The 13137-nt window shown below is 32.2% G+C and overlaps 2 protein-coding genes across 7 annotated transcripts in view; one reads left to right on the forward strand and one right to left on the reverse strand.

The window, feature by feature from the left end:
- LOC106668327 (large neutral amino acids transporter small subunit 2) overlaps window positions 1-2521 on the forward strand; it is a 39618-nt gene extending 37097 nt beyond the window's left edge. For 4 of the 5 annotated variants that reach the window (XM_024230287.1, XM_024230289.1, XM_024230286.1 and 1 more), the window contains 3 exons: window positions 352-511; window positions 566-658; window positions 1329-2521. In XM_024230287.1, coding sequence (XP_024086055.1) covers window positions 352-511; window positions 566-658; window positions 1329-1399 — 324 coding nt within the window. In that variant the 3' untranslated portion in view covers window positions 1400-2521. Of the gene's footprint in view, window positions 1-351; window positions 512-565; window positions 659-897; window positions 954-1328 lie in introns of all 5 variants that reach the window. The other variant, XM_014396980.2, reaches the window with a different exon arrangement.
- Window positions 2522-4998: 2477 nt separating this feature from the next.
- LOC106670347 (cGMP-specific 3',5'-cyclic phosphodiesterase) overlaps window positions 4999-13137 on the reverse strand; it is an 88492-nt gene continuing 80353 nt past the window's right edge. Inside the window, exons 14-24 of one of the 2 annotated variants that reach the window (XM_014400601.2) lie at window positions 12311-12437; window positions 12144-12249; window positions 11271-11414; window positions 11034-11213; window positions 10825-10978; window positions 10618-10763; window positions 10476-10559; window positions 6665-6874; window positions 6446-6609; window positions 6255-6352; window positions 4999-6177 (exon numbers count right to left, since the gene is read on the reverse strand). In XM_014400601.2, coding sequence (XP_014256087.1) covers window positions 6262-6352; window positions 6446-6609; window positions 6665-6874; window positions 10476-10559; window positions 10618-10763; window positions 10825-10978; window positions 11034-11213; window positions 11271-11414; window positions 12144-12249; window positions 12311-12437 — 1406 coding nt within the window. In that variant the 3' untranslated portion in view covers window positions 4999-6177; window positions 6255-6261. Of the gene's footprint in view, window positions 6353-6445; window positions 6610-6664; window positions 6875-10475; window positions 10560-10617; window positions 10764-10824; window positions 10979-11033; window positions 11214-11270; window positions 11415-12143; window positions 12250-12310; window positions 12438-13137 lie in introns of both variants that reach the window. The other variant, XM_014400593.2, reaches the window with a different exon arrangement.

A 13137-nucleotide genomic window follows, 5' to 3' on the forward strand; every position in this document is an offset into this window, starting at 1 on the left:
TAGGCAATCTTTATTATTTGCTTGAATAATTTAAAAAAGGCAACTAAGTTTTTTTTAAACTGAGACCTTTGAAAGAAATAAAAGGATGAAAGGAGAGGACCAAGTTTTCAGGGTGGCTATTTTCAAATAAAATAAGAAAAAAATAATTTAAATCCATACAATTAATTATATTCATGAATTATTTACAGCTAAATAAAAGTTTTCCCTTTGGCATAACAATTAAAATTTTTTTTCCTGCTGTCCTCCCGAGAAATCCTGTAATGATCCCCCTACAGTCAAGCGTGCCTTCCATTTTAAATTAAATTTTATTATTTATTTATTAAATTTTATTAGTCTATTCTTTTTTTATAGCTTAGCATTGGTGTTTCTGTCCTGTGCATTCCTGTGCTGAGGTGGACGCAGCCCAATCTTGCAAGGCCGATCAAAGTGAATCTCTTCTTTCCCATTGCCTACATCGCAGCGACCATCTTTGTAACCGTTGTGCCCATGGTGGCGAGTCCTGTTGAAACTGGTGCGCCTCAGATATCGTACATTTTGATTTGATTATTAACAAATTATATTCCAGGGATCGGCTGCCTGATGATTTTAACCAGCGTGCCCGTTTATTTAGTATTCATCTCTTGGAAAAACAAGCCTATCTTTTTCAACAAAGTAGTTGGTAAGTTCCATATTACAACATGAAACAATCGTTTAACAAAATTACATGTTGGTACAAAGTTTTGTGCACTTGCTTGGTAACCAATCAAAATTGAACAATTTCTCTTTCTCTTGCATTATACATTTATTTATATAGATATTTTTAAAAATATCTTTTTTTATTTTTTTTTATATAAAATATGAGTTTTATTTTATTTTTTGTTTTAATGTGGATTTTATTTTTTATAATTTTTTTTAAAGGTAATTTAACACATTTGTTGCAAAAGATGACCATGTCAGTTCGACCTGGTGTAAAGGTATTTATTTTTTAAATTATTATTTTATTTTAAAAGTTTATTTGTTATAATTAACATTAATAATGCTATGCTGAAATCTTTTCAAAATAATTTGTTATTTTGCTGTATGATTCTGATCTTTAAACAGCCAAACCACTATTAATGGTAGAATTAAAACAGTTTAACATAAAATCAGAGGCTAATTAAGGTTTTCTTTTATAACTTAAAAAAAATCTTTTAAAAAATCATTTGAGAATAGTGCTTTAGTTTGATCATCTCTCCTATTCTCGATAGTTTGGTCTGCTGGACATCTATATGGCATTTTGCATTTAGTGGTTTGTCTGTTATTTGGGCAGTAGTGACTACAAAGCCGTTAATTATTTTCAACTGTTTCAGTAAATGCGACAAGATTGCTACAGAAAGTGTTGATGGTGGTCGGGAAGCAAGGGCCAGCATCCGATGTTTGATCGAAGAGTTCCTTTTCATGATGTGCCAAAAACTTTTGTTCTCTTATTTGTTTAAAACCATATCCATAAATGTTTTGCATGAGAGGTTTTCATTTTTAAGTCTGAGACAATACAATTTAAATTATAGAAACTGATATTAGCGGTGTTTTTCGAGCAAAAATGTTGAAATTATTAGTATAAGTCTAGACAAAAGAATGTATTCAGCCGTATCATTTCAGAATGATATTGGACGAAGTAAACTTGCTCGCTAATAAAATATAAATCCTGTGATATAAAATAATATTTAAAACTGACAGGCTTCCCATATCTGTATTATTAGCTATCTTTTAAGGTAAGTAAAAAATTTCTTTTCTAGAAATTTACCGCTTTGTTGTCTGTCTGCACACAGGAACAAAGTAGCCTAGAAAAAATGTTTAACTATTAAGTGAGTCAAAAAATAAATAAAAAGACATTTTTACTGACATATCAGGATGCTTTTTCCTTTTCATTATTGTTTTAATCCCATAAATATTTTTTTGTCAGGGACCATTTTGAATTTCTGTCTATTTGTGTTCACAAATATTGAGCGCATTTCAAAAAAGTCTGAGACAGAAAAATACTTTTTAAGCCGAAAAAGGTACTATTAATGATTAATACAATTTTTGTTTGGAAAATAGACTCACATAAAAAATAAAAACGAAGACAATATTCTTGACTTTGTAAAGATGCTATTTTTGTGGAAAATAACAGTTGTAACAAATAGCATTTTTTAAACTAAATATTTAGCCTAGGTGACTATTTTGCCAAAGAGATCTCCAAAAAGTTTAAGCACGATTTAATTTGTAATTACCGAGGATATGCCTACCATGGCCAATGTAATAGTAATAAAAATTATTATTAAAATTTATGATATTCAAAATGTTTTTCATTTGTAACATCATGAACTGTGATTGCTATTTAATTTTTGTTGTGTGTCTTACATGGTCTGTCATACAATGTCATACAATTTTAACAATGCAGAACAGTATTGATGGTTTATTTGAAAATGTATGTAAACATAGATGAATATGTTAAACAAATTTGTAGCAAAATCAAAAATTTGTATGTACATACATGAAACAAAATAAAAAGGATTCAGAGAAATTCAGATAACATTTTCTTTATAACCATTTATTTTAAAGAACAACAGAAAAATGTCAAAATTATATTTTTTAACTTAAAAAAATAAATAAGTATATGGTAGAAAATAACTACAGGAAAATGCTTCTTCTTCTTAAATCTTTATAAATAGCATCATTTAAAAAATTAATAATAAAAAAATTTAGTGGTTTGCTATGGAAGTTTTCAATTAAAATTAAGCATAAGCCAAATAAATCTGATATTCGTAGTTCCTGTGAGTCCTAGTCTTCTATCTATCCCTGTCAGAAAATATCCTTCTCGAAATATTATTGTCCATTATTGAAAATTCCAATACTTTTACTGATATCAGATTTTGTGCATTTCACTTAACAAATCAACAGATGCATCATGCTGCTGACAATATTGCCTCTTACCTTTAACAAAAATTTGGGTGTCTTTTTTGATCAAGTTGGAACTGTCTTGCTTTGGAAACTGAAGAACATCCTCCCTCAGGCTTACTATTTCATACTGAGTTAATATTTAATGGACCAATTTTGCTGAGTCTGCTGAGAACTGAATTTTCACCTTATGTATTCATTAGTGCAGGTGTTCCTCAAGGAAGCATTCTTAGCTCATTTTGATTTTCAATATACACTGCAGATATTCCTACACATGTTAACATTTCAATACATACATTTGCTGATGATAATTATTCTTATACATAATTTCACAAAATGAAGAATGAAAATAATCCTAACAAAAAAATATAGATAAATTTTACTACGTGTAAAAGTTTCTGTCTCAGTGAGAAAAAATGGAACCCCATTACCTACCACTGACTTTGTCCATTATCTAGGAATTTTACATAGTTAAGCGACTGCATGGCATTAACAACTAAAGCAAAATTTTAATTAACAAAATAATAATAAGACCTGTCGTACATATAGTTGTGAAATGTGGGGCTTAACCAAGGATTAAAATTTCCATAATCTCCAATCTATTCAGTGGAAAATTCTCCATCCAATTATAAACGTTCCTTTTTATGTTTCAAATCATACTATTCATCACTAACTTCACATCCCGTTTGTACATAACCTCAGCAAAACCTGATATAAAAAAATCACCAATCTACAATAATCGACTAGTATGACATTTATCACTTTCAACCCCTACCAGAAAATCTTCCATTATGATTTAAGTAAAATCTTCTCACTGAGTAATGACTAGGTTTCAGTGTGAAAGAGTGTTGTCACTGGGCAACCCCCTTCAAGTCACTCAAATGACTTAACCAGCATATATATAAAATATTTATGTAATACAATAGTTGTAGTTATAAATAACAAATTAATAAGAAAAGAAAGTAAATTCAATTTTCAAAGCTGTAAATTGAAAATTAAATTAAACCCAGGATTTGTACTATCATTTTTCCTGGGTTTGCTAACCTAAACAAGATCAAGCGATACACCAAAATATATTTGGTTTTCTCTGTGGTTTGTAGGTTTGTAGGACAAAAGAAAAAAAACACAAAAACAAACAATTTCTGATTATTATTTTTTAATAAATGGAAACATTTAATAATTGATTGATGTACAAAGATATTTGATATCAAATCCATTCATTCAAGTCATGATGTGCTCTGGCATGCACCTTCATTTTATTGCAAAAACTTCCAAAATAACAACACTAAATATGTCCACTAAATGGTAACTACATTACCTTTGAAATACTGATCAGGCCAGATACTAATCAAATAACTGACCGTTTACTTCTCATTTGCAAATTGTATGAAATTATTATTGAAATAGGATCAATTATAATAGGCTGACTAGAAACTGGGACTTCATTGCTGAATATTTTTCAGATTTAAAAAATAAATAGAACAATTTCATTTAACATTAGGCCAAGTTTGAAACTTGAAGACAAAACCACTAAAAATCTACAGCATATATTAACAATTGAAATCAACAATTTACACTCATATGTTTTTCTTTCTTAAAAATTCTCTGACTTAATATATTCCGTCCAATTTAAAACACATGCAATTAAAAATATATAATATATTTCTGTTTTATTCTAAGAAATTCAACTATTAAAAAATTACAAATTATAACAATCACTGTTTTCAAGCTTATGTACATTATTAACATTAAAACTTACATCAATTAATTATCAAAAAACAATATACAAGGCGTATATTATATGAATTTGTAATTTTTAAAATTTATTCTTCAAAATATTCCAATTTTTTTATAACGACTTTTTCTAATTATATTTACAAAAACTATAAAAAGGAATCTTTTTCTTTACTGCAAGTTTTGCTAATATTTATTTACAAAACTATGCTCCCTTTAAATGATAATTTATCTTTTGTTTACATTTATTAGTAAAAGAAATCTAATAAAACCAATTAAAGGGGGAAAATTGTGCTCAATCAACATTGTCAAGCAGCTACTTAATGAGCAAAACATTTACACCAACTATTGCTATTTTTTTTAAACCACTTATTTTTTATGTCAATAGCGCCTAGCTAAAAAATTATTCCAACATGTATAGCCTTCTTAAATTCGAACATTAATATTGAGGCGGAGGTTCTCTGCTTTTTTTATTTTTTATTGATGCTTTTAAAATAAAAGCCAATATTAATAATGCAACTGGGAATGTGATGTTTAAAAAAAATAATTCCTTCATTTGATAATATATGAAAGCTTTTGTGAGTTGCGAAATTGGAAATAGTTCAAAACTAAACCACATAGCAATTGTAGCTGCTTAAAAGTTGGCAATTATTTTTATTAACTTATGAAAAATAATTATTAAAATAATATTCAACAGTGTTTATAAAAGTATAAAAATATAATAAAACAGCTAGCATGGACAATCTTCAAATTTACATTTGTAGTTCATCATTTTATATCACTGAAAATCAAATCTTTCTTATTGTCAAACAAAATTCCTTAACGAACATAAATTTTGAATTAATTAAAAGTGATAAAGGTTCTAACTTAAATACTGTAAACAATATAAGCTCTTCAGATAAACTGGTAAAATATGTGATAAAATGTTAAATATTCAAAATTTTAACACAATATCAGGAAAGAACGATTATATAAATATTTGTTAGGTAATAGACAGTTTTAACCTTGTCAATTATACATATTTTGTTTTTATACCTCACAATTCATTTGTTTTAGTAGGTCATTGATTTACAACAAAACACAATGTTACATAACGCTAGGTGCACATATGCAATTTTTAGTTGCACAACAATTTTGACAAGGTTCGATTTGTTATCTACTGAAGTGCACACATTTAAGCAATTTTTAGATACTAAATGGAAGAAAGACTTTTCTTGTCATTCTTCCGAACAATTACTGCCTGCTTTCATAGCACACGAAGGAATTGTGCAATCGTTTAGTTGCAGTGAGTGCGATCACCTTTCTTTCACTCTGTGTCATGCTGGTGAGTTGCATACAGTTGCGCAACTGTTCAGTTTGTGACAAAATGCAAGCTATCTAGTTGGTCGGACTTATAATTGCATGCTAAAGGAAGTGTGTGCGCTTTCATACAAACCCTTTGCACGAACTCCTGGTATGAAATTGTTGCACAACTAAAAATTGCATGTGTGCGCCGAGCCTAACTGCGGACTTGCCAGACGTTTTTAAACAGTTACCTATGCCAATGATCTGCATTAAAAAAACAACTTATAAACAAATTTACAAAAGTTTTGAATTTAAAAAGATTTTAATCTTTTATCAATTGCCTTTGTGTCAGAAAATAGAGCAGAGACGACTTTTTGCCTTTTGGTGAGGGATTGGCTTTATCTCTTCAGCCTTTGGAGTTTTTACACCATCATCACTCCTGTAAAATTATTTTATAAATTTCAAATATCATTACATACATATTTAAGACATTCCAATTTTATAATAATAATCACTACTAAAAATGACATACTTTTCTTCTGATTGAGAACTTGCTGATCTGCTGTATAACGAACGACTTATTCTCGTTTTAACAGATTTACCGAGTGCTCGATTTTTCCTTAGACTTGTGAATCTGCCCATTGTTGTGCCATTAACTCTTCGCTGTCCTTGTTGCACACTTTCAGGCTCACTTTGCTAAACATTTAATAATCAGTATGTAATATTTTTTCAATTATTTGTTGAGAATTACCTTTTTGTCACAGTTGAGTGTCGTTACGGTGAACTCAATATCTTTTGTGCCTTGATCTGCTGAAAACTCTTCAATAGGTTTTTCAATGGTGTCATGATCAATCCATGTCAGACCCATTTCAACTTTCTCGGCCAAATCCTGCCAATGCTGCCGGTTTTCGAGTGTGCCTTGATAAAGGGGCATTATCCAAGGAAACGTATCTGATAGGACCTAACAGCAAATAAATCAAAATCTTATGTTAATTAAGTTTAAGATTTGGATGTACTAAATTTGCATTTATAGTTAGAACAAGAGTACCAAGGAAATCGCGAAAGCATCATCCTTCCAACTGATTTATACTTTGAGGTTCATACTATTAAAAGGTAATTTTTGAAAGAAGAAAAAACTATTTATCCTTTTTTGGTGCCTTCAAAATAACTTAAAAAATATATATTCTTTAATACTTTTTCTATAGAAATAACATAGTCAGATGAATTCCATGGTGTAGCACTTATTTTTTTTTACTGTTATGGTAACTAATCTGAGAAATAAAATGTATTTCTACGCTATTATTTTCTCCATAATTGATTGCTGATCTCTCTGTTAAACCTCTACAATCTTTCGATTAATATTTTAAGAACGTACCTAATTTTTTCTATGTTTTAACTGTCTGTCAATGTCGTACAATTTTAACAATCCGGAACAATTGATGGTTTATTTGTAAAATTGGAAGTTAACAAATATGAATATTATGTTTGACAAATTGTCAAAAATTTGCATGTAACATAGATGTAATAAAATAAAGAGACTGCAGAGAAATACAGATAACATTTTCTTTATCATAAATTTTCAAGCACAATAATAGAAAAGTTCAAATTTATAATCTTTTACATAACTACAGGAAATCTGTTTCTTCTTCTTTCATCTTTTTAAAAGGCATCAATTAAAAAAAATCATATTAAACAAATCGAAGATAACTTCCATTTTCAAAGCTGTAAATTAAAATAAACCCAGGATTTGTACTATTATTTCTCATGGGTTTGTTAACCAAACAAGATTAATGGAGAAAAAAATTCTTAACGTTATTTTTTAATACATAATAAATAAAAATAATTTTGTAAAAATTCAAAAGGTAAGGTTGAGATGGGAAGTTAGTGTCCGAATGGATCAAAGTCATGATAGATCAAGTGGTTGAGTAGCGGCGTATTTAGCCTAAGATCGAGGGTTCCAATCCTGCTCGTGACTCTGACTTTTTTATCTTAACTAAAAACCTTAATTAATTGAAAGATATTAATTGGTCAAGCGGTCCACGAAAACTAGTGAATTTAATAAGTAAAATGAAGTATATCTTCACTAAAGCTCTCCGTGGCCATTTCATTTGTCGCCGAGAATCGAATCCTGATTACACAACATTTGAAAAATGGCAAAAAGGAAGGAAAATTCGAAAGGTAGGAGTTGGTGTCCGAGTGGATCGAATTCACGATAGATCAAGTGGTAGAGTAGCGGCGTATTTAGCCGAATGTCGTGGGTTCGAATCCCGCTTGTGACACTGACTTTTTTTATCCCAACTAAAAACCTTAATTAATTGTTCAAGATGTTAATTGGTCAAACGGATCACGAAAACTAGTGAATTACGCAGAAAACAAACACTTTGAGTGAGTAGGAATACTTTGACTGAATATAAAATTTTTTTTTGCAATTGAATAAATTCACTTTTTTCCACATCCTACATGTATTTGTTAAATTTAAATAATGTTTGTAAATCCCAGGCCCTGAAGATTGAAACGTTGGCACGATAAAGAAAATGTTTTTCAAAAACCTTTTTCACACCAGACCGCATCTCACGATCTCCGAATAATCATTCACTAACGGTCACTAATCACCACAAATAAACATAATAAAAAAAACAGTAAAAAAATAAATATACCAAAAAATTTGGTTTTGCTACACAAATAATACATTTTTTAAAATAAAAAATATATATTAGACATTTTATTATAACATATTTATTAGAAATTTGGGTTGTCCGGAAATGTATCATGCTTTCTTTTAATTACCCCTCTATATAATAAACTGTTTACATTTGATGAATTATTCTTTTTGTACGAATGTCAACACTTTTTAATTTTCTCCCAAACAATAATATTTGTTTACCTCTGTACATTTTGTTACTTGGGATTCCGTATTCGCAAAGATGCCCGCGTGTGATTTTCACGTAATTTCGTTTTACGAGTTTAAACTCGGTCGGAACGGAGCCCAAAAGCCAGAAACAATAATGAAGTGTAGGGGGATGGCAATGTGAGTTAGGGCAATTTCGAGAGGTGAATTTTAGCCTTGAAGACAGAGAAAATCATGTAAGGATTTCTTCCCTAGATGATGACGTTCTGCGAGTTTTGGTCCTAGAATAACTGTTCGAGAACTTGCAGAGAATCTTTCAGTTAGCAAATCTACCGTCGCTGGCTATCTTAAGGCAATTGGAAAGGTAAAAATGCTCGAAAGTCGTGTTCCTCATGCATTAAACGACCGAAAAACATATCGTTATGAAGTTTGCGCAACAGTTCTTTGCCGAAACAGAAACAAACCATTTCTGGGTAGAATTGTTACTTGTGATGAAAAGTGGATTCACAACGATGCGTTTCTGTGTAGTGTTGGTGAGCGTGTCCTTGGACGTATCTCCCACAGCCGACGTGCCCGCATATCCGGATTCACAACGATAAAAGCAGACGTTCTGGACAGTGCCTGTAAAAAGGAGAAACCTCCACATTTTCCAAAGCCTCCAACCCACCAAAAAAGGTGATGGTCAACTCTTTGGTGGGCTTCATTTTCATCACTAAAGCTTCATGAATCCTGGCGAAACAATCAATGCAGAAATGTATTGTTCTCAGATTGAAATACACCAGAAATTAGCATTACTGAAGCCAACTTTGGTCGGACAGAAAAGGCCGATTATGTTACACGACAATGCTCGGCCCCAGTCTCACTTGTGACAATACAAAAACTGTTGGTTATAAGGACTGCCTCACCGTCCATATTCTCCAGACCTCTCCCCTTCAGACTACCCACTTGGACAACGTTTTACAACATAAACAATTTATTGATCAAAAATCGTTAGGAACAATTTAATCAATTTGTTAACAATAAAGACTCAATATCCAGAAGGTATAGTGAAGTTGTCCGTCACGTTGTGAGAAGTGTATTGAGAGTGATGGAAGATATCTTAATTGATAAAAAATGTTTAAAATCATTTATTTTATTTTTTTATTTTATATCGACAAATCTGTATTATTTTCTGGACAACCCAATAGCATGTTGATTACACCTTAAAAATGGCCGGACTAGTCATGTCCATATGACATGCGAAATACTGAAATGTGTCTGACAAACCACAGACCAAAGTAGCAAGGATAGTCGGACGGGCATAATCAAAAACACCAAACTACAACTTCATCAACCCATAGACCTCAACCAGAAACCAGAAGTCTAACAAAGATTTATTAGGGGTGTAGGTAGCTGCCAGCGATGACTAATCACTAGATGTAGCCCAGGTTTGAATCTCAGCAGGCTAAATTCGACAGAATACATAATACCAAATGGGCTTTTTGCAGAGAAAAACTGGAAGAGCACCGGAACTCCGAGGTTGTTAGAAAAAAAAGTACTCTAAAAAAGTCGTTAAGCATTGTTTTAGTTTAGAATGCAAACAACTAAATGCTAAGATTAAATTTTTTGTGCATTGAAATGTTTATAAACTCCCCTTTTCAAATAACAGTTTAAACATGAGGTGTTTCTTCAATAATTTCAGTAAATAATTTGCATAATACTTTATAACATTCACCTTATAGAGTGGAAGACAAATAACATCGATGAAACCAACTTGCATTTGTGGCAGTTCATCTTTTCTTTCTCTGTCCATCATTGCCTGAAAACAAATCGCATCATAAGCAGTTATTGAGGTGTGACCCTAATTTTGCACGTACAACTGGCTGAGTGTTAAGCTGGAGCTTTTCCAGATCGCCCTGGTCAAAAAATTCATCGGCGACTAGCTTGGCCACTTTGTGTTGGACTTCCCACGGCTTCGCTATCGCTCCCACATCACAACCCGTCATCATCATGCCGCACAACACTGAAATCAAATTACAATTTATATGTCTGGAAATGAACCGGGTATTTTATATTTCATTTACGTTCTTTTTTCCCCTCGCTCTGCCAGTCGAATTCGCCCTCATCAATCAGCTGAAGAAAACTATTTTTCTTCTTAAAGTACATTGCTAAATCCGTTGAGAGGATCGAGTGCTCGACTACTTTCATCACCGTCCTATAATCTTCCGGAGATAAAGCCTGAAAAAGGTATATAAATCAATAAAAAAAAGAAAGAAAAAACACGAAACTTTACCTGGAATATGTTGTTTCCCTCGCTGTTTAGAATCATGACACACTGGTCGAAATGGTGGTGCTCCATAGTGCTCGTGGTGTAGAGGATCGCAAGAGGTGACTCGGTCTTGGTTTGAAAGGCGTTGTTCGTGCCCCTATGGTCAAGATCGTGACACAAACACGCCACTAAAAGCCCTAAAATCTAAAAAAAAAAAATCATGACAAACAACCTCATTGAACTATCATTGCCTAAAGGTACCTCGAGATCAGTCATGAACCTCTCCATTTTCCCAGTTTTCAGCATGGCGAACATGGTTTGAGCCACGTTTAGCGCATGCCTCCAGTTGTGGTATTTGACAGGACGGTAGTTCTTCTTCACACTCAGAACCCACCTGCAGAGAACCTTTAAAAGAGTATTTATTATTTGAGCTGTTACTGTTTAGGTCAAACGAAACTATTTATTGTTGCTTTTGACAGATAAATATGTAAATTTTGTTGTCCAGGGATTCCTCCAGGGGGAGAAGAATAACGACCCTCAACTTTTATAAAACTAGTTCCACTTTTTGCCCAACCAACCTTATACGTGCTATTCACCAACCCTAGAAGACTAACTATTTTTGGAATCGAGTGTCATCACTATCGTATTCTTAACTACTGGGTTAGCAGAACATGGTATAACATCGGTAGCGAGAGAAACAAGCAAACCGAGGAAACGAAGAATCATTCTGCCCCGAGGCTTCATCGTGACAGGACCTCATACCTTTTTTTTGTTTTCGTTGCGTCAATATTCTTTTTCTTTTTCAAATTGTTTCCTTTTTCTATTTTCTTATAATATACCCTTTATAGAACGTCTATATCCCCACCATACCAAATTTTTTATAGGATTTATCATCCCTAACATCTTAAAAATCAAACTAATTTGTTCACAAAATTGTTGAAAACATATTTAATATTTTTTTGAATTCCCTGTTACAGCGGGGTTGTACAATGCAAAAAATAGGATTTGCATAATAAACATGTCATATAAAAATACAATCCTAAAGAGAAATTTAATTATGACAAACCTACTGCATGCCACTGAAGGTTCAATGGCAAATGAATATAGTAATTGTATAATTCACAAAATACTTACGTCATATGGTATATGATACTGGTCGACTAGATTGCATTCTAGGAACATTCTGATTGTCGCTCTGCAAGTATCTTCATCGGTGAGGTCAAAATCAATGAACGTAAAGCTGCATAGAATGTTTTCTTCAATTGTTAGGTTATTTTTTGTGAAAAAGAGGAACAACTTACCTAAATAAATTGTAGGCTTCCGCCGAAGGAATGGTATCTTTGTATAACTTAGCAGTGTCATCTAGGGAAGCTGTTGCGTGGTACGAGAGGCACTCGAGGGCCACTTTTTGTTTTGCCATTAATTTGCCTGAAAAATACCAATCACCAATAATTTGTTATTCAATTCCAGAGGAATTTTAACAAAAAAAGGTTTTTAAAATCTTTTTATTAAGAATTAGCATTTAGTTATTGTTTAATTACTTTTTGTGCCATGAAAAATGTAACAGCCAAAACAGTGTACTAAGGACCTCGCTTCCTATAGAACCAAAATTTTTCGAAAAGTGCGAATGAAAAATGTCCCATGCACTCGTTTATTGTGCCCCTATTGTTCGCCAGAAATATTTCATATGCGGGAAGCGAACAGATCCAAAATTAGAGTTGATGTTGGGTATTGATCTGCGAGTCGGTGAACTCATGTTTAACCGAAACAGGGCCACTTACTGGGTCTGTCTCCAATTGCGCGTTTTTGGAGTTATTCAAATGCGTTTTGGCACTGCGCCATCTTCAGTGAGGAACTGTGTGCTCTTTGCATGAGTAGGGCATTGGGTCCAAGTGTAAGACCATACCCACTAACGCAACGCCCCCAGCGACAAGCGATGGACCCAATACTATATAAAGTGACAGACAGTTCCTCACTGAAGATGTCGCAACGCCGAAACGCGTTTGAATATCTCAAGAAAAAAAATCTTTCCTGCGAATTGAACGAGTTCTTATTAAACCACGATGGACTACTAAAAATTAATTCTTTTGGTCCAGGATTATATTTATATACTTTATATATATATATA

The sequence above is a fragment of the Cimex lectularius genome, unplaced genomic scaffold (assembly GCF_000648675.2).
Source record: "Cimex lectularius strain Harlan isolate CLEC.00 unplaced genomic scaffold, Clec_2.1 scaffold2, whole genome shotgun sequence".
Lineage (NCBI taxonomy): Eukaryota > Metazoa > Arthropoda > Insecta > Hemiptera > Cimicidae > Cimex > Cimex lectularius.